The following is a 20,798-nucleotide window of genomic DNA, read 5'->3' on the forward strand; positions in this document are numbered from 1 at the left end:
AAGGAAAGGAAAGGAAAGGAAAGGAAAGGAAAGGAAAGGAAAGGAAAGGAAAGGAAAGGAAAGGAAAGGAAAGGAAAGGAAAGGAAAGGAAAGGAACAGCAGAGAGGAGACTCTGAAAATTTGGATAATTTAACTTGGCTAATATTTCAGCCTTAACATCTGTATGGACATTCAACAGAATTCATTTTATTCTGGAATAAGATGTCAGCACTGGGAACAATAACTACGTTATCACAATCCCTTGTTCTGCGATAACTGATCTGCTCTGATCCTATTTGCTGTACATACACACTTTTGACAATGCTCACTCATCTTAACAGGAAAGTGGACCAAAGCTCCTTGCTTTCTCCTCTTTGCCTTTCTGTTTCTGTGGAAGGAAACAACAGGCAATGCAAATGGATTCCACCACAGGAACTGTAATTCTCCACTGCAGAGATGCTGAGTCATTGGAAACCTCCAAGGAAAACACATTCACTTGTCGAAGTGCACATAATTGAAAGGAATCGTACCCTGCAGTACTGCAGGCACCGAGAGCTCTGTTTCTCTTCCATAAGCCTTACGAAACCTTAAACTAGTTCACTTTTCCCTCCTGACACTACTCCTGCTAGAAAGCTGCCCCTGTACCCCATTGATAGAGATAGAATGCTTCTTCTCGTTTTCAGTCTAGTTTCATGTAAGGCTATTTGACATACACTTGTTTTTGTGCCAGTATCTTCCTTTAGATTAAACCTTCTCTCCCCGACTATTACCTCCAATGTGTATGTGGATGACTAGTACATTCTCTCTCAGACATCATGTAGGTAGACTAGTCAAGCTTTTTTAGGCTGTGCTATTCAGAGAAGCTCACTCCAATTCCAGCCGCCTCAGCATTCATCCTTGGCAGTACTGCCTGTTTGATTTAATCTTTCCTGAACATGGGCAGACAGAAATACCACACCTAGCTGACAGGATCTCCTTTTAGTAAAAGAAAAACATGGGTTCTTTTACCTAAAGCATGCTTAGCCAAACAAGCCTAGTAAAGGAGAGTGGTCAGGGACATCTGACTATCCATCCTTCAGACTACATAATATACGCTGAGTGTGAACATTATTCCACTAAGACATAATGAAATCCTCTTCCTATAAATGAATCACATACAACAAAAGGTAATGTCAGCTTCTTAAGGCAGGAATGGGCCAGCAACAATACTTCTGAGTGCCCCCCCTCTCCATTAATTGTCTCAAGCTGTAACACTGGAGCTGAATGATGACAGTTGAATGTGAAAGTTAGTTCTGTTTTTGTTGATCATTTTAACAGATGGACTGGGGAAGGTGTGGGTGTACTGTGAAATGGCAATTACTGCAGGGGGGGAAATGCAGTTGGATGAAAAGGAAAAAAAAGACATACATGAAAAAAAAAGAAACAAAGCAGAGTAGGGAAGAGAAAAATAGAAGAAGAAAAATCCTAGTGACCTTATAATCACTATATTTTTCTGCTGAATATACCAGTAAGATACTGAACAACTGATCAGTACATCAGCCGTTATTGTACCCAAGCGACAATTTTGCTCACATTTTTTATATAAATAGCAAATTGATTCAAGTGAGACATTTTCTAGGAATAGAGGCTTCCAAATAAACCCATACTCATATCATTTTTTTTTCTTTTCCGCAGGACACGGCTAAAACAGAATTCAGATCTCTCCTTGAAATGAATTACATATTCCTAGATCCTGTGCAGTAAACAAAGCTCCATTCTGCCTGGCACTCTAAGTAACCAGAATGCTAACAGCATAGAAAGGGAAGTGTGACAGCAGCAGGGACAGCAAACCAAGAGACCCTACAATAATGAAAATAAGATTGCAGCTAGTAACAAAGAGCTATTCTTTTTCCTCCCAGCTCTCAGCTCTTAACTGCATTTTATTTCAAATTCTTATTCACAATCCACTGTTGAGTACTTGTCAGTAACAATTTGATCTGTTTTTTTTTGTTTGTTTGTTTGTTTCTTTCTAAGGAAACAAGAGCTTCTTTTTGATCAAGAAAATGGGGAGATCACTATGGGACCTTGATTTACCTTAACATTTTTCTCTCTTGCGTGTGTGCTCTCTCTGCTGTGTCACACAACTTCAAACCTTCAGGCACTATTAAGAAATTGGAGTGTTCTCTGGCAAAATTAAATCCTAACAGTTTGAAGAAGATCTAATGTCTGATGATCTGTGCTCACTGGCATACTCAAGCCATCTGCACTAAGATCTTTGAGAGAAAAATAAGAACATTTCATCTGTTCTGTATCGTGCTGGTTTCCTGAGCAAGAGCAGCAGTCTATGTATCTGGGAGGCAAAAGGCAGCACACACTCATCATTCAAGGTCTAATCTATCCACCCACTGTGGCCCCTACCCTCTGCTGCCTCACTGCCTTGCTCTATCCAGTTCGTGAGGTAGGGGATACTGTTAAACTTACTTTATGGAAAAGAAACAGATAAAGAGTGGCTTAGTGACTTGGTCATAAAGAACTGCTCTCTGGTCCTAGGATACAGCCCTTGTCTCTGCAGCATTCTGTCCACGAAAATACTTGGAAAAAATAATTGTTTTCATTCTTCCTTTAAAAATCTAATGAAAAAGGGGTTTTAAAGTGCCTAATATATATATTTGGTTTTATATCAGTGCTACTCCTTTAGTACAATGTCACAGCTACTAAGTTTGCAAAGGCAAGGATACCAGTAATACCATGAAGAACTTTTCACCTACATCATCAAACAGAGTATGACCTCGTTTTGTAATGAACAAAATAAAAGGCTGGCTGCAGCTGTCAGGTAATACTGTAAAGAGAGCTGTGAAGAGAGTTTAAGTTCACTTTTTAGCAGACAGGTGTTTGCATCCCAAAAGCACCATCACAGCTGGTGAAGACTGATGCTGTTGTTAGCAATCTCAGCAGAGAGGCCAAGCACTGATCTGAGAGTTTATTTATAAATATTTTAGCAGACTGAAGAACCAGGAGGAGTTTTAAATTTACATTTCTTTATACATACTCCCACTCAGAATCTGTGAGCTTAGTAAATCTGTATAAAATCATCACCAGAGCCTGACAATAGGATTTACAAGGGCAATGTACCCATAAAGGCTGAAGCCTCCACTGACAAGCAGGCAAGATTGCTTTCCAAAATGATTTTAACTGCCAATTTTTTTTAATTCCCCTAAACATTAAAGCAGTGTTAATGAAGGATACAATCACTACACAGTGCTCATCCGTGCAGGCTCTCTGTTGTAGTGATGGGATATATCCTACCTACAAAGATGCAGTGCTGAATGCCTGGAGCTCAGCACTGCGGGCCTAATCATGCTCAGGACCACAGGGCACAACATGAAGCAGCAGACTAGAAGGCACCTGCTCTGAAGGCTGCTAGAGGATAATGCAGAGCACACCACACACAGGATAGAACACAATGCAGCTGTGTGGCTTGAAGTGAGAAGTCACACTTTTTGTCAGAAATGAAAAAAGAACATACTGTGTTTAACAGCAAAGCTACAAAGAACAGTCCAAATAGTTTTGACCTTCAAACAATTACATCACGTCCCTGACAAACTGGTACGGCCACCAGGAGAGCCACGCTACCCAGGTGGATTCCAAAATGTGCTAATGGGTCAGTAGCACTGTGATGAGATTAGTAGGGAGTCATTCTAAATACCCACTGCAGCATACGAGGAAGAATTATGAAGACAGAGAAGCAACACAAAGGTAATCTGGCCCCATCATTTAAAAGAGAAGGCAACTAACCTCTTACCAAAGACTCCACCAGCTTAAATCATACCTTGCTCAGGAGGAAGTGCACAGGAATGGCAGTAAATCAAGTTACCTTAGTTATTCAATTGTAACTGCAATGAGGTGACAAACAAAGCCTCGATCACATGACTTGCAGCAAATGCTTTCTTACCGTGAGACGTTTCGAGGCATCCACTTCAATCATCCCCCGCAAGAGGTTCTGACAGTCCGGGGGGATAAAATGTGGCATGTGGAACACTCCACGTTTCACCTTCTCCAACAGCTGCCGCAAGTTGTCGTCATCGAATGGCAGGGCACCCTGCAGGGACGTGACGGATTTGTGGATGGGAGAGAGAAGGGTAAGGGAGTTGGGGAGGGCAAAAAGGAGAAAAGCCAGGATAAACACAGTGAGAGAAAGGAAAACAGAACGTCAGCTCATAATGAAGTAGTATAATAAGTGAAACAATCTTTTTATCCGCTGAAAATAAATAATTTCTTAGTGCTGCTGTATTTTCTCCAACATAGGGAAAAAGCAGAGGATACAGGGTTTTTATTATTAAACCTTTAATTAGAAAATGACTACCAGTATAAAGCATAATACATAATATGAAATTGCTTTTCCAGGCAAATTCAGTAAAGATGCATGTATTCAGTTAAATTCAGCTCAAGCTTTTGATCTGCTGGTGTTCCTCCTGGGCATATTTTCACTGCAGCAATGTTTATCGTCTCCTTACTTTTAATCTTCCTCAGACACATTTATTGCAGACATTGGAAAAGAGGTGAACAGCATTGGAGAGACTTTCAGTAAAGAATATCCTTTTTCTGATGGAGCAGTGGAATGACGCAGCTGAAAAAGAAAACCCTAACCAACACAAGTCTTTTGGAAGCAGCAGACGTTCTACCTGGTTAATACACTCCATCCGGTTCCCATGCTGTGGTCAGGTCATCACTCCCTATTCCTTCCCTCCTGCAGCTCACTTATGTGAATAGCTAGAGGTTTTTTTTTTAGCTCAAATTTCATTTTGAATAGATCATCAGCTGGCCACAAAAAGCACCAAAAGGCCTATCCTCGCTGCAAGGACAAAAAGGAGGAAAGCAGAAATCTTTAGGATAACTCCACTGACTGAAGCCAATATCCTTTTATAGCAAGTGTGCACCTTCCTTGATAATCTCACTTCCCTCTTTCACTATGTGCTGAGCTTCCTTGGCTTCCAGGAAGGGTTGTGGGAAGTTGCAAGCTGTCAGCTGCTGTGATAATGAAGCTTTCAGTTGTTAGTGCTGGCACTGTTCTTACTACAGCGAGTACTGCATCTGTATAAGCAGGCTTGTGTCCATGGTTTACTGAAACCAACAGCTTAATTTACAGAAGCCTTGGAAAGTCTACCTGATGGTAACAACTACTGGATGCTATTTGCTGTTGTTCATTCAAGCAGTCATGAAGAGAGAGCCTCCTTGTCTTCCGCAACCAACCTCTCAAGTTACCTACTTTTTCTCAACAGTTCCAGACTTATGGGAAAATCAATTCTGATAGTTCAGTACTTTGGCTAACACAATTTAATCCACGATGAAGTCGGCAAGGCTGCTTTGTGGCATTTCCTGAAGGCAACAACTACAGCTCTTTTATTACTACCACGTGTTATTACAGCTTGAGACTTTTTGCAGGGTTTTTCCTGACATAATTAACTGGAGAGCTCTGCACTCTCTGTCAATAATAGACTCATTTCAGTCATTTTGCACGCTTGTGTATGTATGTAGGAATAGACAAAGATGCTTCCCAGCAACAGAGGGACACCAAATCTTAACATAGAAGCCATCTTAGAAGGAAGAGTCCACTCCTACATATCCCAATCATCTTGCCAACCTCTCTTGCCTTTTCTTACAAACTCAAGTTGTCATAGTAGGAGCTCATTTTATAACTACATTATCACCCACGCAAATAGTTGGTTAGGAGCAAGAGATTCCAGGTGATACTTGGTGAGACAGGCAAAATTCTTCCCATGCAGCATCAAGATAAGAAAAAAAATCTAAAATTATAAATGTCAATGAATTATAGTAACTAAAAATAATAAAATTGGTTAAGGAGAATTAAAGCATCATACTCAGAATACTACAAGATATTTAAAGTCTAACCATTTAAAAAATTATCAGTGCAATTTTTGGAAAAAATATACTTTATAATAGGTATAATAAGTATTTAAGCCAAAATTATGAACAGAATCCAACTTCAACAGTTTTAGTTTCATTGAATAAGTGCTTCTGTCAAAATAAAACATTGAAGTGAAGAATTAGTAACTGAGTATACTAATAAAAGTAAAAAGGACATCAAAATTTAGCTTCGGGCCTCTTGTTTTTGTAATTGTAGATCATCACTTAAACTATTACAAATACAAAATACTTAACGTGCATTAAATCTATTCTCACATATACCATTAATTCTGCACATAGTAATGTCATGCTTATATGAGCATATATTTGTATTTTCCTACACTTTACCATGGGAATTGATAACAAATGCCAAACCTATTTGCTTTCAGCTGGACATCCAATTATTGTATACTTGGGAATGTTACACTGTGCTGTAAATCAGAATAAATCACGCAGAGAACTGAAACTTTGATCAAAAGAAGGATAAGTTACAAAATACTACATTTTGAATACTAAGAAAAGTATAACAAGTGAGCCAGATGGAAACTAATTTATACATCATACTATTGGCCCAGGGTTGTATACTCTAGTGAACCAAATTAAAATATAGCCCAATACTTGCATGAAAAAAAACTGTTGCACTCAAATCTTCTCTTGATAAAAGACTGCTGTTAACATATGCATATACCTAATGAAATGTTTATATACATACAGCAGAAAAAAAAAAACACTTGCCGAAACCAGCCATGTTTAATCTGTGAAGGGCAACTTAATTGACATTTTCTGTATTTTGGAGTGGTACACCCTTTTGGGTCAAAAATTTCAGTGTGCTTTCAGAATGGGGCTCTTTAAAGTGCTGCAGTATTACAACACAGCAAATGATAGTTACGGAGGCAAGTCTTTGACACTTGTCTATGTTCTCATGTGCAGGGCAGCCGCATTTCAAAGCAGCAGTGAAATATTCTTCCTGCTTTTCCTCTGAGACTGATGTAGAACTGAGAGGAAAGGATGCAGTTGAGAGATACAAAAATAGGAGAACTAAAAAAAACCTTTCTGTACATGATGTCAATAGAATCACCATTAAATACAGCAGCATTTTTGAATATTTCTTCTTTTTTTTTTTAAAGGATGGAGCAAGGAAGATGACTCACCACTAGCAACGCAAATAAAATGACTCCACAGCTCCAGACGTCTGCTTTCCTTCCATCATACTTTTCTCCCTGTGCAGCAATGACACATAGATTCAAAAATGCGCTCACTGGGAAATGAATTCATTATCCTCGAAGAACAAGAGAGGGGAGAATGGGAAACCATACGTTGTGATTCCTCCAGCTGCCTCTCAAGGCAGTCTTTCCAACTAGGAGGCCAGGACACAGCCCATTAATTGGTTTCTTTATGAACATCAGTTTACAGACTTATCTAGGTTCTGCAAGAATGGGGTCAGAAATAGGAAACAGAGTAGGGATGGCTGATGATTGGAAACTTTTTAGTACTGGTCCTGAAACAGAGGTGGAGGTGCATTAAGGGCATCAAGAATGTGTTTTCTCTTCCCTAGTTCTGCAGGGAGCTTGTCACCAGTCACATTATTTGTGAACTCATAGTATTGGCTGGACAATATCTTTTGTATGCTCGTTTGGCTTTACATTAGTGATATGCTTCAAAAGGGTGATATGCTCCTCCTGTGAAACCCCACTAGACTTGTATGCATTCAGCTCTGAGGTCCCCAGTCTAAAGAGGACACAGACCTGTTACAGCGAGTCCAGAGGAGGCCACAAGGATGAACAGAGGGATGAAGCACCTCTCCTAGAAAGACAGGCTGAGAGTTTTTCAACCTGGAGGTGAGACCTCACTGTAGTCTTTCAGTACCTAAAGGGAGTTCACAAGAAAGCTGGAGAGGAACTCTGCCAGGGAGTTTTACAGAACAAGGGATAATGGTAGATCTAGCTTAGCTGTAAGGCAGAAATTTTTTACTGTAAGGGTGGTGAGGCAGTGGAACAGATTACTCAGAGAAGCTGTGGATGCCCCCTCCCTGGAAGTGTTCAAAGTCAGGTTGGAGGGAACTTCAGCAACCTGGTCTAGTGGGAGATGTCCCTGCCTATAGCAGGGGGGTTGGAACTAGATGATCTTTAAGATCCCTTCCAACCCAAATCATTCAAAAAATAGAAAATAATAAAAAAGAACATCTTAAAAAAGGGTGGGGGGAAATTTGGCCTCTGTAATATTCAATATTTATTTTAAGAAGACAAAAGGAAGAGCAGATGGGAAAGGATAGTTCCTATCATTTAAAAGAAACCGGTATCACTGACAGCCAACTCCAGTTCTTCTGCTGAAATGACAGCTACCCTGGGGAAGGAAAGGCATAGGTGTCTTGAGTGGCTTTTCTGTCTGATAACATGGCACAAAGGTATTGTGAGAACAACACAGGATCATACAGCTGATGTGGCTTGATTCAGGGCTGAACCAAACAACCAAAGCCACAGTTATGTTTACTCTCTCCTTTCCCATGCTGTCTGTCTTGGACGGATTTCCTGTAGAGAGAGTCTATCTGCACCCATGCAATTAGTGACGCTTCTAAGAAAACATACACTGATTTTAATCAACTTACCCGGATAACTTCAGGGCAGGCATAATGTGGTGATCTGAAACACAAAATAGCGAGATGAGCACGTATTTACGAATTATTTGCATTTTCCCTCTTGCTTACCAGAATCAGGATTGGCTCATCCACACAGAAAGCAAGTTTGCAAAAACAGCCCTTTTTATTACTTTAATGAGAATATATTTCCAAGACAAACTCAGAAATGGTCAACAACTAGCATAATTCAAAATTCTATGGCCCTAATATGAATCTCTTAAAAGGAATGGAAGAGCAGGCATATTTTATGATTATATAAAATTCCAACCCTCCAACTCTTCACTTTCACTTGCCCATACATACAACTAGAAGGAAGGCACACACTGTAAGGTCTTTTAGGAAAAAAAAAAAAGAACAATGTTTTCAGAGCCAACACATGTATCCCCAAACCATTTCTTGCACTTCTTCTGCTAAGAGTGCTCTCAGTTACTCCAGCAGTTGTAAAAGCTGCCAATATATGATTTCAACCTGCAATTTATTTTTCTTAAAAAAAAACAAACAAAACCACAACAAAAACACACACAGAAAGGATGGACAACAGTACTGCTACCTTTTGAGCTAATATATTCTCTTCACATCCTTCTACCCATCTATCTCTTCCTTGATTCTTGGCTGAGAATAGTTAATTACTTCAACTTGCCAGGTAATCATTTTAATTCCTAAAGATTATAGCCATGGCTATTTATTTTTATAGCCCTCATTAAAGTAACTTGACAAGTAGAAGGGATGCAAACTGTCTGAAACATGTGTGCAAATCTCACTATTGTTTATACTGACATCTCCCAGCAGTCCTTGAGCTTGTCTTCATTTGTGCATTTGTTTCCTGTGACAAACACAATCATGGCTGGGCAATACCTGTCTCACAAAGTAATGAGCAAAACAGAAGCATAGCGAGGTTAGCTTTGTGCTGGGATGCTCCTTTAATGCCCAGTGAGACAGTCCATTAATTACATTTCCATACACATTACACTTACGGTAAAATATCATCCTGAGTGCATGGCACATGTGATTTGGTATCACAGCTTTTGGCAGACTGTGATAATAAACTTGAAGTACAACTAGAACTGCAGCTACCTTGAATACAAAGCTTAAGCAAGGAGAGATTAAACATAACTGATTTCTCACAAACTTTAGGAAAAGCGGAACTTGTAAGTCTAGCACACTATCTAATAACACTTCTCCTGTAAGAGGCTGCCATAGGTATTATGACCAGGCCTATGCATTCAGTACTGATCCCAGGTCTTAATTTAGACCTGATTTTATAAACTTTGAAAGGCGTATCAAGACAAGAAACATCTTGCCTTGGAGAGCTGGATAGGTTAACCCTTGGATGCTCTGGGATTCTGGTAAGAAAGTACTTGTGCCTAGTGGGGAGGACAGACTCAATGGGCTCTTTTGGCGGCTCTGTCTTTGGCAGCCACAGGAACTCAGATGAGTTTTTAAAAGTTGCTGCTGGCCACAACAGGTTGAAAAAGGTGACCAGAACCTCATCATAAGTGTGATGCTCTGACTAAAACGAGCAACACCACTGCTGCTTTCACACCTCCCAGACGTTTGCAACTCCAGCAAAGACAGATTTCAGAATTCTTAATTGCAGATGCTGAAGTATACAACCATCTTGCAAATATCCTTGAAAAGAAGAACATAAGTACAATGAAGAACACAAGATGCGTAGATACCCAGTTATGAATCTCAGTAGCAAATGCACTTAAAGCATTTTACTTCTCTTATGTCTGTTGAGTGCAGTGGAATCTGCGAGGTGTCTTTCAAGACACTGGTGAAATTCTGCTAAAATCTAACAGAATGGGTGGAGAAAACATTACAATAAATCATTTCAACAAGTTGTATTGATTCAATCATTCAACAGCTGCACTGCAACTGCCCAGAGAGCACAGATTTCTGGCATAGCCACTCTGAATTCTTGCCAGCAACACACTATCAGGATATCTGCAGCACTATCTTGGCAAACAGCTCTAAACAGGTTCCTCTGGCCAGCCAGAAATCTGTAGAAAACTCATCTCCATGCTGCAAATCATAAAGGACATTCAACTGCTTTAAAGAGAAAATAAAAATTTAATAAAAAATCTATTTATCTGTCTATAGAATCCTGAGTACGTCTTTGGCTCTTATCAATAATTATTCAATATTCGATATATTCCCTGCCTCTTCCCCTACATCATCTCCTCATCTTTCAGCTACATCTCCGTGCAGCAAAAGTTACAATTCACCCTTGATAATAAGTATATGGCTCAGCAAGATCAAGAAGCAGCTGCTGCCTGCGGGTACTGCTGCAAAAAAGCTCCAGTGTTGGCAATGTTTATTTCAAGGGTGATGTTGATTTTCCCAGGCTAGTCTGCCTGGGGCAGGAAGGGCTCTTTGAATGGTCATTCACAGCTGTGACTCTTGGACACAGGAATCCTAACAGACCTTGTGGGCCCTTAGCAAAGTATTTACATGGGACTTCGACCAGGGGAAATAATTCAAAGTGCAATGGTGAAATCCACTACAAGTCCGTGCAATCAGAGAGACGCATCCTTGATGCATCTATCCTGAATTTCATCTGAAAAACTAGACAAGTAGGTTTTGATCTCGACACATGGATACAATAAAGCTAGAGCAGATCTGAGACAACCAGTGCTGTATCTTCAGTGCAGATGTGATGTGCCTCTGATTTGTGTGCAAGCAGTTCTGACCTCCTGTCTCAGTACATACGTAAGAGAGACCTGTACAGTGCACGGATAAATCTACTGCCTGTGAATGTTTTATGCAGCAACTGCTTTTCCAGAGAAGGTTGATGAGGGAGCAGAGGGAGAGCTGTACTGTATGATAGTGCTCTATAATGCGTCAAATCATGTATTGCACTTCCTGACAGGTCCCATTAAAGATGAATCTCCATGCTTGGGTACTTTGGATCCATGCTTTAAGAAGACACTGCTTGGGGAAGAGGAAATGCTTCTCTGCCATTCTTCACACCTTACAGCTGGAGGCAGTATTTCAGTTGAGAGGGAGGAAGAAGTCTTGTTCTCTCTTTGCTTGAAGATACCTTTATAAAGGAGGTGCGCCGAAGCCCTCTTGCGTCTGGCTGTTTTTGCTATTGCTCAGATGCTAGACCCGCTTCTTCCCCCCAAGTTAACTACTATCTCTTAGCTGGCTTTTGGAGACAGAAGCCACCCACTAGAGCAAAAGGCTGCCTGTGTGTTCCCCCTGTGCTGGGCAGCAAAGGGCTGAGATGAAGAGGAATGTGAGAGGCACAGCAAAACAGAGAAAGGGAATTCTTCACAAGAAGAATGCATGTTAGAGCATCCTGTGGGGAAAGCAACAGCCACAGATCATGCAGCAAAGTAATGCAGGGAGGGACTCAAGAAACAGTTTCAGGAGCAGTGGGTAGTTAAGGCTGTAGTGAAGGCAGTAACTGCAGGTAGGGCTGTAATTAAAGTAGTAGCTGTAGTTAAGGCTGAGTGCTATTTTGCAATTAAAGCTTCAACTCAGTCATTTAGCACTATAGGAGAAAACTCAGCATCTAGCCCTCAGCCATCTTACAGCTGTTTACTCCTCAAGCGCAAATAGACTTTCTGTGAATTTGCAGATCAGTTCATTAATTAATACAGGAGTTCAAATTATTAAGACTTAGATCCTTTAAGAGATCTTAATTTAAAAATTGAAACAGGTCCCTATATTAAAAGAGCATAAAGAACGCAAGGTGCAGTACTCAAAAGCTACGAACCGCTAAAGTGAAGCCTAGACAGGCTACGCTGCACTCTGTAGATAAGTGAGCATGAAGCAGTGGGTCTGCTGCTGTCCACAATGCCTCTGCTTTACTTTTGCAGCAGTTGGAAAGCCAGTGGTCAAGTGGGGGAAGTGTGGTGCCACCAAGGATAACATTGTGAGGAGGCAGTTGATTGACATACTTGGAGAATCAAGCTCTCTGTGCCTGCAACACAGTCCTTCTGTGAATGCAAATGAAAAGGTGCTTTAAATTGAGATGTTCACAGCTAATCGCAAGCTCCAGGTTCCCTTATTTTTGGAGTAGTTAGTATTTGTAAACCTAAAATACTGTGATGCAAATCCTACCTAGCATCTATAGCAAGGCTTGAATGTGGTGAGCAGAAATTATGAATGGATCCATAAAACAAAGAATTAGAATAAATCAAACATTAAACAGATGCTTATTCAAAAAGCCTCACACTATCAAAACACCAAATGAGACAAAGATTCGGTGGAAAAACTTGTATAAGCTCATAATTAATGCACTTATCCTAACGTTCATGAATATTCTGGGACCAAGTTAATTTTATACTAGTAATCTAAAAAGGAGCATATCTTAAATTCTCAGAACTTAATTTTGCAGACTTAAAGCTCTTTTAATGTACCTTGAAATGTATTATAGGTAAGGCTCGTATTAGCCCTTATTAATAAGGTTGTCTAATATCTCCCTTCATAATCCTCATTTAAAATTGCTTATGACTTGCTACCAATCTAACAGCTCAGAGATTTTCTCTTCTGTTTGTCTGCTTCAGACTGGTTTCATGTTTGTGTCTACTATTTCAATCTTATTTAAATTAAATGTGCTTTTTCCCATAAAAACTGAAAATTACTAGCATCCTTAAATGCAAAGGAAAAACTTGATGATGGATTCACATTCTCGGGAAAAATGTATTCAAACACAACCACTAGAAAAGTTTGTATTGACTAATGGAAATTCTCTAGAGAATCAGGATGAAAATTCAACCTGCAATGGCAATGCTTCACAGAACCATTTTTTTTCCTAAAACTGATAGTAGAAGCTGCTGTGACCGAGGTTGTCACAATGCACCGAATTTCAAAACGCAGAACCTCTAACTGAGTGCACAAATAACAGGAGTTAGATCTGAGACTGAGAGCTGGGAAAACCAGGTAGGGAAAACCAGGGCTGGAATCTAGTGACAAAGAGACAAGAATTTGGGACATGGGACCAAATATGGAGCAGAAATGAGTGGGAGAAGTTGGCAAGACTGGAGTGGAGTGGAAAACAGGGAAAGAGATGGGAACAGAGTGCTAGCAATGGAAACTCCTGGTGAGATGGGATAAAAATTACGAATTCTGGCATTTCCTAATTTCAAGAGCCTGAATTTGATACACGAACAATACCTAGATGCAGGACATTTCCATATGTTTTAGATAACACACACACATTTGTATACATAACTCTGTAGAAGAGAAAGGATATATGCATCATCATGCCTTGACATTAAATTAGAAATGGAGCTTGGACACTGAGATGGACAGCAACTGAATTCCACTCTTCTGAATTATCTCATCACAGGTGTGGTGATAGATCAAATGCAAGAGGTAAGCAAATTAGGAGCTAGATGATCCCTGTTAGCATTTCTAACAAACACACACTGGATTTGGTGTTACAGATATCCTCAGCTCAAAAAGAAATAGTAATCAATTCTAATGGGAAAATGGTGTTGTTTTTTTTTTTTTCTGATGTATATGGGCAGCTGATGGGTCTGCAAAGTGTCGCCAGCATTTGCTAGGGAGAGCTGAGAGCAGAGGAATGGACTGTGTTGGGGTTGGAAGTTGCTATTTTCTCTTCCTTCATTATGCCACTGTCATGCACAATGGCTTTCTTCTCACTCAAGAAAATTAGAGCACGTAATCAACATAATTCTTCCCACATGCACAGATCTCTGGATTTCTCTAGGGGTTCCCAACAGAGACACTGATAGGGGAGAATTGCTGCATATACAGTCAGTTAATCATGGGCCTGTACTGACTGCCTCTTTGGGAATCATATCTGGTGTTGGAGAAAGCTACATATATGTGTTGGCTTGGTCCCAGCTCATAGTTGTTTGGGATCAAGAGATTTAGAGGCAGCACAGAGACCAGCACTGCTGTGGGGTTCTCCATCACCTGGTGGCCTGCAGCAATCTCCTTCCTGAGGGACATGGTATTGTTTCACAGTAAGTGAAATGGAGAGAATTGCAGAGATGGCAAAAACGTACTTTATCAGCTTTCTGTAAGGAGCAATGGGAATTAGGATCATTACAAACTCCCAAGAATTATAACTCAACAGTATCCCCTATCAATCCTTCAATTCATGAGCTCTTTTCATTCAAGAAAAGAGAAAAAATGTTCCTACTTTTCCAAGACTCCTATAGATATAATTTCAGATTATGTTCAGAGCAACTTGGGCACTATAATAACTTGCTAAGATTGAGAACTGAAGCACAGAGGGGTAATGTGACTTGTCTAAGACTACCATGAATGCCCGCAGCAGAGGCAGAAATCAAGCTCAGATCATTTAGGTTCAGAGATTTAACCATAAGAAACTCATTCTTCTTGCCTAGAGACAAGTAGGAGGGATTGCTCAGTATCTAACATTCTGAAGCACTGCAAGGCAGTACGCTGGGAAGAATCACTGTTGAAAGAGATGAGGGATCGTCTCTGCATGTCATTGCTTGGAAGGGTAAAGAGGAGGAAGAGCCCAAGAGATCTAAACTAATAGAAACAGCATCCAACCACATCCTCCGCTTCCTTTGTTGTCTGCTGTTTGCTCACAGAACTCCCCTGCTCCTGGAGGGACAGCAAAGATTTGTTGGGTTACTTCAGTAGCTCAGGGACTCTCTCTCCACAAGACTGCCTTATTGTGTAGTTTCTGCAGTTAGCGGAATTATTCACACAGTTCCTCTTCCCCTCAAAGGTCTAAAGACACATGTTTAAATCTATGGCTTACTATTCCATGTATATGCATATATGCAGGATTGTGCAATACAGGCTTTCAGTAATGGGGATTAACTACAACCAAGGCCTGACTGAAGTCTGGCAATGACAAATGATGTCAGTGAAACAGTCAGTCCATTCTTACCTCTCTCCCCTACACAAACACAATTGGACTGAACTTTTATCAATTCTTCCAGGTAGCCATCAGCACTACAGAAAATAATGCTGGTCTAAGGAGTAACTCCCATCAGACACTGACTCTGAGGTGTGCAACAAGGCTCATGAATAGCTTTCTGAGGCCAGTCAAGGACCTGTGGTCAAACTTTGGACTAAGCAGTTCACTCGTGACAGCAGAGGATTTTTGGTTGCACACTAACAGCTCTGCTGTACTGACAAAGTTCACCGCATCATGCTGTTAAACCCCATCTCATCCTCCCACTCTGACTGACAGAAATACCTGGAGACTCCTTGTGTGGCTGTCATTGGAAATGTTACAGTTTCATCTCATTACCAACTTTCACAGCACAGAGAAAGTCGTTCTGAAAATTAACTTCTGGGTGCATGGAGGAACATCTCATTAAAGTTTCATATCTCAGCCATGAGTCGGTCTGTTTTGTTCCTTTTCATGCTGGCTGAAAGTACCATCTACAAGGGGGAGGTAAAATTGTTGCCTTGAAAAGCTCTGAGGTCGGTTAGTGTGTGCTCCTGGGGAAAGGGAGTCACAACCAGATTGCCTTTCTTTGTGAACTATGAGGCACACTGTTATATATTCCTTCCTTCCTTCCTTCCTTTCTCTCTTTACCGCCCAAACCAGATAGATCACAAGGCACCAGTACCAGCCATGCTGGGCTCCATGCCAGGAGAATTAATGAAGTGGTGTAATAGCTCACATGGAGGCCTAGTGATTGGCACCATACTTAAAATACATCTGCAAGGCAGGAGATCATAGCATTGCTGCTGTGTTCTGTTTATTACAGGCACGTCTCTTCCGTTCCATTGATTTCTTTATTAGCGCATTTTAAGGCTGCAGTAGTGGGGGCTGGCTCTGCTTGAAACGTGGAGGCTTGAATTCCAGCACTGCTTACGGAAAGGAAATCTCCCTTTGAGACTCTAGACTCGGATGACACAGGCTGCTGCTAACATGAACAAGAAGCCTACCAAGAGGTTCACAAGGAGTTTGAAAAATCCTGCAGGGCAATGTGAGACTAAGTTGGATTTCATACTTTTTGTTGTTTTATTTTTCACAGAAGGAAGGGAGATAATTTTATTTAAAGAGTAGAGGTCCTGCAGTGAGGACTTCATTTCTTAGTCTAGAGGGGAGGTTTGAAGGCAGCTGCAAGCAACAGATGTGCAGACTCGCACCTCTTTGTTTTTCATCTGCACTGGTAAGAGGTCAAATCTTGACACAGACAAGGAAGGAACGGGTGCATCTCAGTATATTCATCAACCTCCATTCAATCACATCACCAGCTTCAAACAATTTTGCAATTTATTATTCAAAACTTGGAACACAAAGCTGTACAGCTCAGGACTGAGAGGCAGTGAATTGGCTGTAAAGGCAGCCAGTATGGCTCCGGGTCTACTCTGAATTGCCTTGCCTCAGGGCATAGACTGAAAAGACATGGCCTGTAGCAGCCTGAGGATGGAGATGAGCTGAAGTCATGACCATTTACACTGCCAAGGGCCAGGAAGAGTAGGTGTGTATGGGAGGAGATGCAGAACTGCTGGTACTTTCTGCAACTCCAGTTGCTGAGCTTGCTGTAGTAACAAATTCAGACACAGCTAAAAGCTGGCATAGTGGTGCAGGCTGCAGCAGCTCGATGCAGCTGCTGCCCTTGCCACAGCTCACTGCAGCAGCACACTGCACAGTCAACATAGCACAGAGTCAGGGCTCTGGGGGACCATGGTGCCTGTGGTATCCCTAGAGATGATGGTGATCAGAGGGTATTACTCCTGAAATGCTCATCCTGTTCTCGGCCAGGCACCAGGTCTTCACTCAGCTGTTGGGCTTATTGCTGGCTCCCTTGGAAATTCCTAGAAAGCTCCTGCTGGCAACTGAATTAACATGGAAATGTTTTTAGACTGCCCCTGCGATATTCCTCCAAGCAGTCTCCTTTGTATCTGCATTCATGCCCTGCCTGTAATTGCAAAGGACCCTCTGCTGCCTCCCTGTCAATCCTGGATGTGAGCCGAAATGAAGCAGAGTGGAGCATAAACAGGAAGAGCTGCAAGCAGGCAGCCTGAAGAGAACATGCAAATTCCATTTCAGATGCCCTAGATTCCTTTTTTCTCCCACCTCCTAATGTTTTAAAGCCTCTTCTTAAAACAGGTTTCACCACTGCTTTCATTTTCCAAATATCATTCATCCAGTGAAAGAAAACACAAGCCACACTAGACAGATGAGTCCAAACCTGAAAGCCTTGATTTTTATATCCATATGTGACATCTACATAGGCCTGCTTTTCACTGTAAAGCACTTTAAAAAACCCTTATTTTAGCCATCTTATGCCTACATACATTTCATAAATTTTCTAACTTACTAGGAAATAATGATGCACAATGCAAGACTGCAGCTCTTCCTCAAATCTCCTACTATTGAAATTTTTTATGTCTGGAATCTGTCACTGACTATTTGCAATACGCTTTCAGACACTCACCCACAACTGGTTTCTAACAAGCTGTCCCCAACCTGCAGTGATGCCATCCCGAAGTCTGCTATCCGGATATTGTTCTTTTCATCCAGCAGTAGGTTTTCTGGTTTTAAGTCCCTGTGGCTGTAAAGAAAGGATCAAAATGCAAGTTAAATTATCTGTGACAGCATTCCCACTCCAAGGCCTGTTTTGTTTTTTTTTAATCCAGCATAGCATCCAACCTATTACATTTTAGTTGATGTCATTCTTTTTCTCTTCCAGACAGGAGAACACACACCCCCAAAATCCAGTCTTTGCAGTACTCCAAACCATCTTCCAAATGCCCATCCTGATGAATGCAAGGTTTGAGCCTGCACTGTCCTTACAGGAAATGAGCAATATCAACGCAGTCTGAGAGAGAGACTGAGGGAAACTGTATGAGGAAATTTTCAGTTTGGATTTAGGGCTGACATACTCCACCAAATGCCAGCTTCTTAAGGTAGGAGTGAATGCCATCAGTGTATTCCTTTGACAGTAAACAGTATTAGTGAAGTCGTGAGAAAAAAAAATGTATTTGTTGTAAATGCTACTGCAAAAAGCTCCTATTAGGAGTTGTTTACATAGGCATATGGCTTTGAAAACATTTTGGGCAGCTAGCTCCAATGGAGAAACTCCTTGAACCCAGCACTGCTTTCAACTGAGAGTATTAACAGCAGGAAAGAAGAGAGAGGATTCCCTTCCTTCCAGCAAAGCTCAATTCTTTTATTATTTGGCAACATGGGAACAAGCAGCAAGCAGGCAGCCATGACCTTCAGGATGGTAACTCCTGTTTTAAATCAAAGAAAATGTATATTGACTAATTTACTCATTTCCATTACCCGCAGGCAACACCGCTATGCACACCCATCTGTTTCTCAGTACTCAAGTACTTTTGTACAACTGTTACATTTACATGATTTTATATCCAAAACAAAAAACCCTGTATTAAAATTGAGATGGCTTTTTTGCCTTTTTATTTGCAGCTCTTGAAGAGTCACAGAGATGAGAGAAGGACTTTAGGCAGGCTGAAAAAAGCTCTCTTCTCTTGTCTTTACTTATAAGAAGGCAAAATGTGCATCTTTGATGTCTTGCTGATAAAAGGTGCAACTCAGAGAAAAATCTTCAAGGCAGAACAGTCAGTTCAGGTGCCCTGTTAGAACACAAACCTACTGGAAATGGTCAATTGACAGTATGCATGAATGTCAGGCAAACAACAGCCATTTGCTACAATGGTTCAATAGAAAGTTACCTGCCCAGAAACTGAAGACCCAGCATTAGCATAATCTAATCCAGCAACACCCATAACAGAGCTCAGCCTCAGTCTTATACCATCTTCTCTTCATTTTTATAACGCTCCTCTAGCACTGCACATGGATGCAAGTGTAATTATACCTCCATCCACCTGTAAAGGAGATCAGTCTCCACCCCCCCAGATAAACATACAGAGTATGACAATGTCTTGGAAATGATCTCTGATCTGAACAGAAGTCTGGAATGATCAATTAGAGACAACTTGTAAATAATGCAGGCTAACTTGATGCAAAACCAGAATATGCTGTAATAGGATACTTGGGGAGTGTAATAGATATTTCTAAAGGAGACTTCCAGCAAAACAGCGCACATTCAAAACAGATACTGGCCATTTACTTATCACTGAGCCCTATGATTGCCATTAAGGACATTTAAAACGGCCATTAAGGATCCTGCTTTTGATGTGAGCTAGGAAATCCAACAGTTAAGGTACAATGTGACCTGAACGCAGCATTTCTCCAAACTGGATGTATGTTCGTTACAAAACATCTCACATTCGTTCAGGAGAACGGTGCAGCAAAAGGAAATGTACAAACGCTACCCTTCCATGCCTCAGAGCCACAACAGTCTCAGCAGACTTGCCTCAAGCTCTGGCTGGTGCAGAACGTATGTGAGCCCTGAGCCAGCCTCACTCTCAGACCACTCAGAGGCAGTGAAAGGGAAGGGATGACACCCTTGATAAAGAATACATTATTCACCAGGGGAAAGAAGTCTCTTCACCATTTCATCCCGTCTTCTCATCAGCTGGTATCCACAACACAGGCACGTTCAGACTTGAGTTTAAGGGAGGACCAACTAGAAAAATAAAGTTCCTGTAAAGTGGCAAAAATAAAATTCTTTTTTTTTTTTTTTTCTCCCAGAGCCATAGTAAGACAGAAAGGACAGAGGATGCCACCGTCCATCAGATGTGGAGTGAGCTTCATCTTGTGTTGTACAATGCTTTTCCCTGAATGATCAACCAAACTGAGCTGGTGGTAGTCTTTAGCTAGAGGTCCTGACTCACCTCATAGAGAGCATTTTGAAAGCCTTACATTGCCTTCCCTCCAGATATGTGGGACTAAGTATAGTGGGATAATACGTATGCAGTTTGAGGTGGCAGTAGACCTTTAGGGTTTTTGTGGGTTTTCTTTTTTTTCCTCTAAACACCAAAAAAAAATCCAAGAATAATTTCCACCTCTTCTCTACAGCCCACTCAGCAGAGCAGAATGTGGACTCCGTCAAGAATTGACGCATTCATTGCTGACTGGGCCCCCAAACCACAAGAATTTCCAGTAGGCAGTTTTGTACCTCTCTGACCCTTCCCATATCTCTTTTAACATGGACTCTAGTGCCAGGTATGGACAGTGAGCTCAGGAATGTCATGGCAGACATAAGTATTTTTTTTTGTATTGTGGCAGCACTCCTCTCAGTAATCAGGGTGCCAATGGGACCAGGCACTGCCTGCAAGCTCAACCACAAGAGAATTTTATGCTCCACCTTCTAGCTGGGACATATCTCTGCTCTCTATCTTTGGAGCACTTTGAATCTGGGGACCATCTTGGGAGGCCAAGAGCCTACACCAGAGTAGCAGAAGCAGCATCACTTCCACTGGGAAT

The 20,798-nt window shown here is 41.1% G+C and overlaps 1 protein-coding gene across 16 annotated transcripts in view; it reads right to left on the reverse strand.

Moving 5' to 3' along the window:
* Positions 1–20,798, reverse strand: part of BRSK2 (BR serine/threonine kinase 2) — a 302,070-nt gene that overhangs the window by 63,504 nt on the left and 217,768 nt on the right. For all 16 annotated transcript variants that reach the window (XM_021403472.1, XM_021403470.1, XM_021403461.1 and 13 more), the window contains 4 exons: positions 17,881–17,997; positions 8,489–8,522; positions 7,035–7,103; positions 3,911–4,057 (listed from right to left, as the gene is read on the reverse strand). In XM_021403472.1, the coding sequence (XP_021259147.1) occupies positions 3,911–4,057; positions 7,035–7,103; positions 8,489–8,522; positions 17,881–17,997 (367 nt within the window). The remainder of the gene's footprint in view (positions 1–3,910; positions 4,058–7,034; positions 7,104–8,488; positions 8,523–17,880; positions 17,998–20,798) is intronic.

The sequence above is a fragment of the Numida meleagris genome, chromosome 6 (assembly GCF_002078875.1).
Source record: "Numida meleagris isolate 19003 breed g44 Domestic line chromosome 6, NumMel1.0, whole genome shotgun sequence".
Taxonomy (NCBI): Eukaryota; Metazoa; Chordata; class Aves; order Galliformes; family Numididae; genus Numida; species Numida meleagris.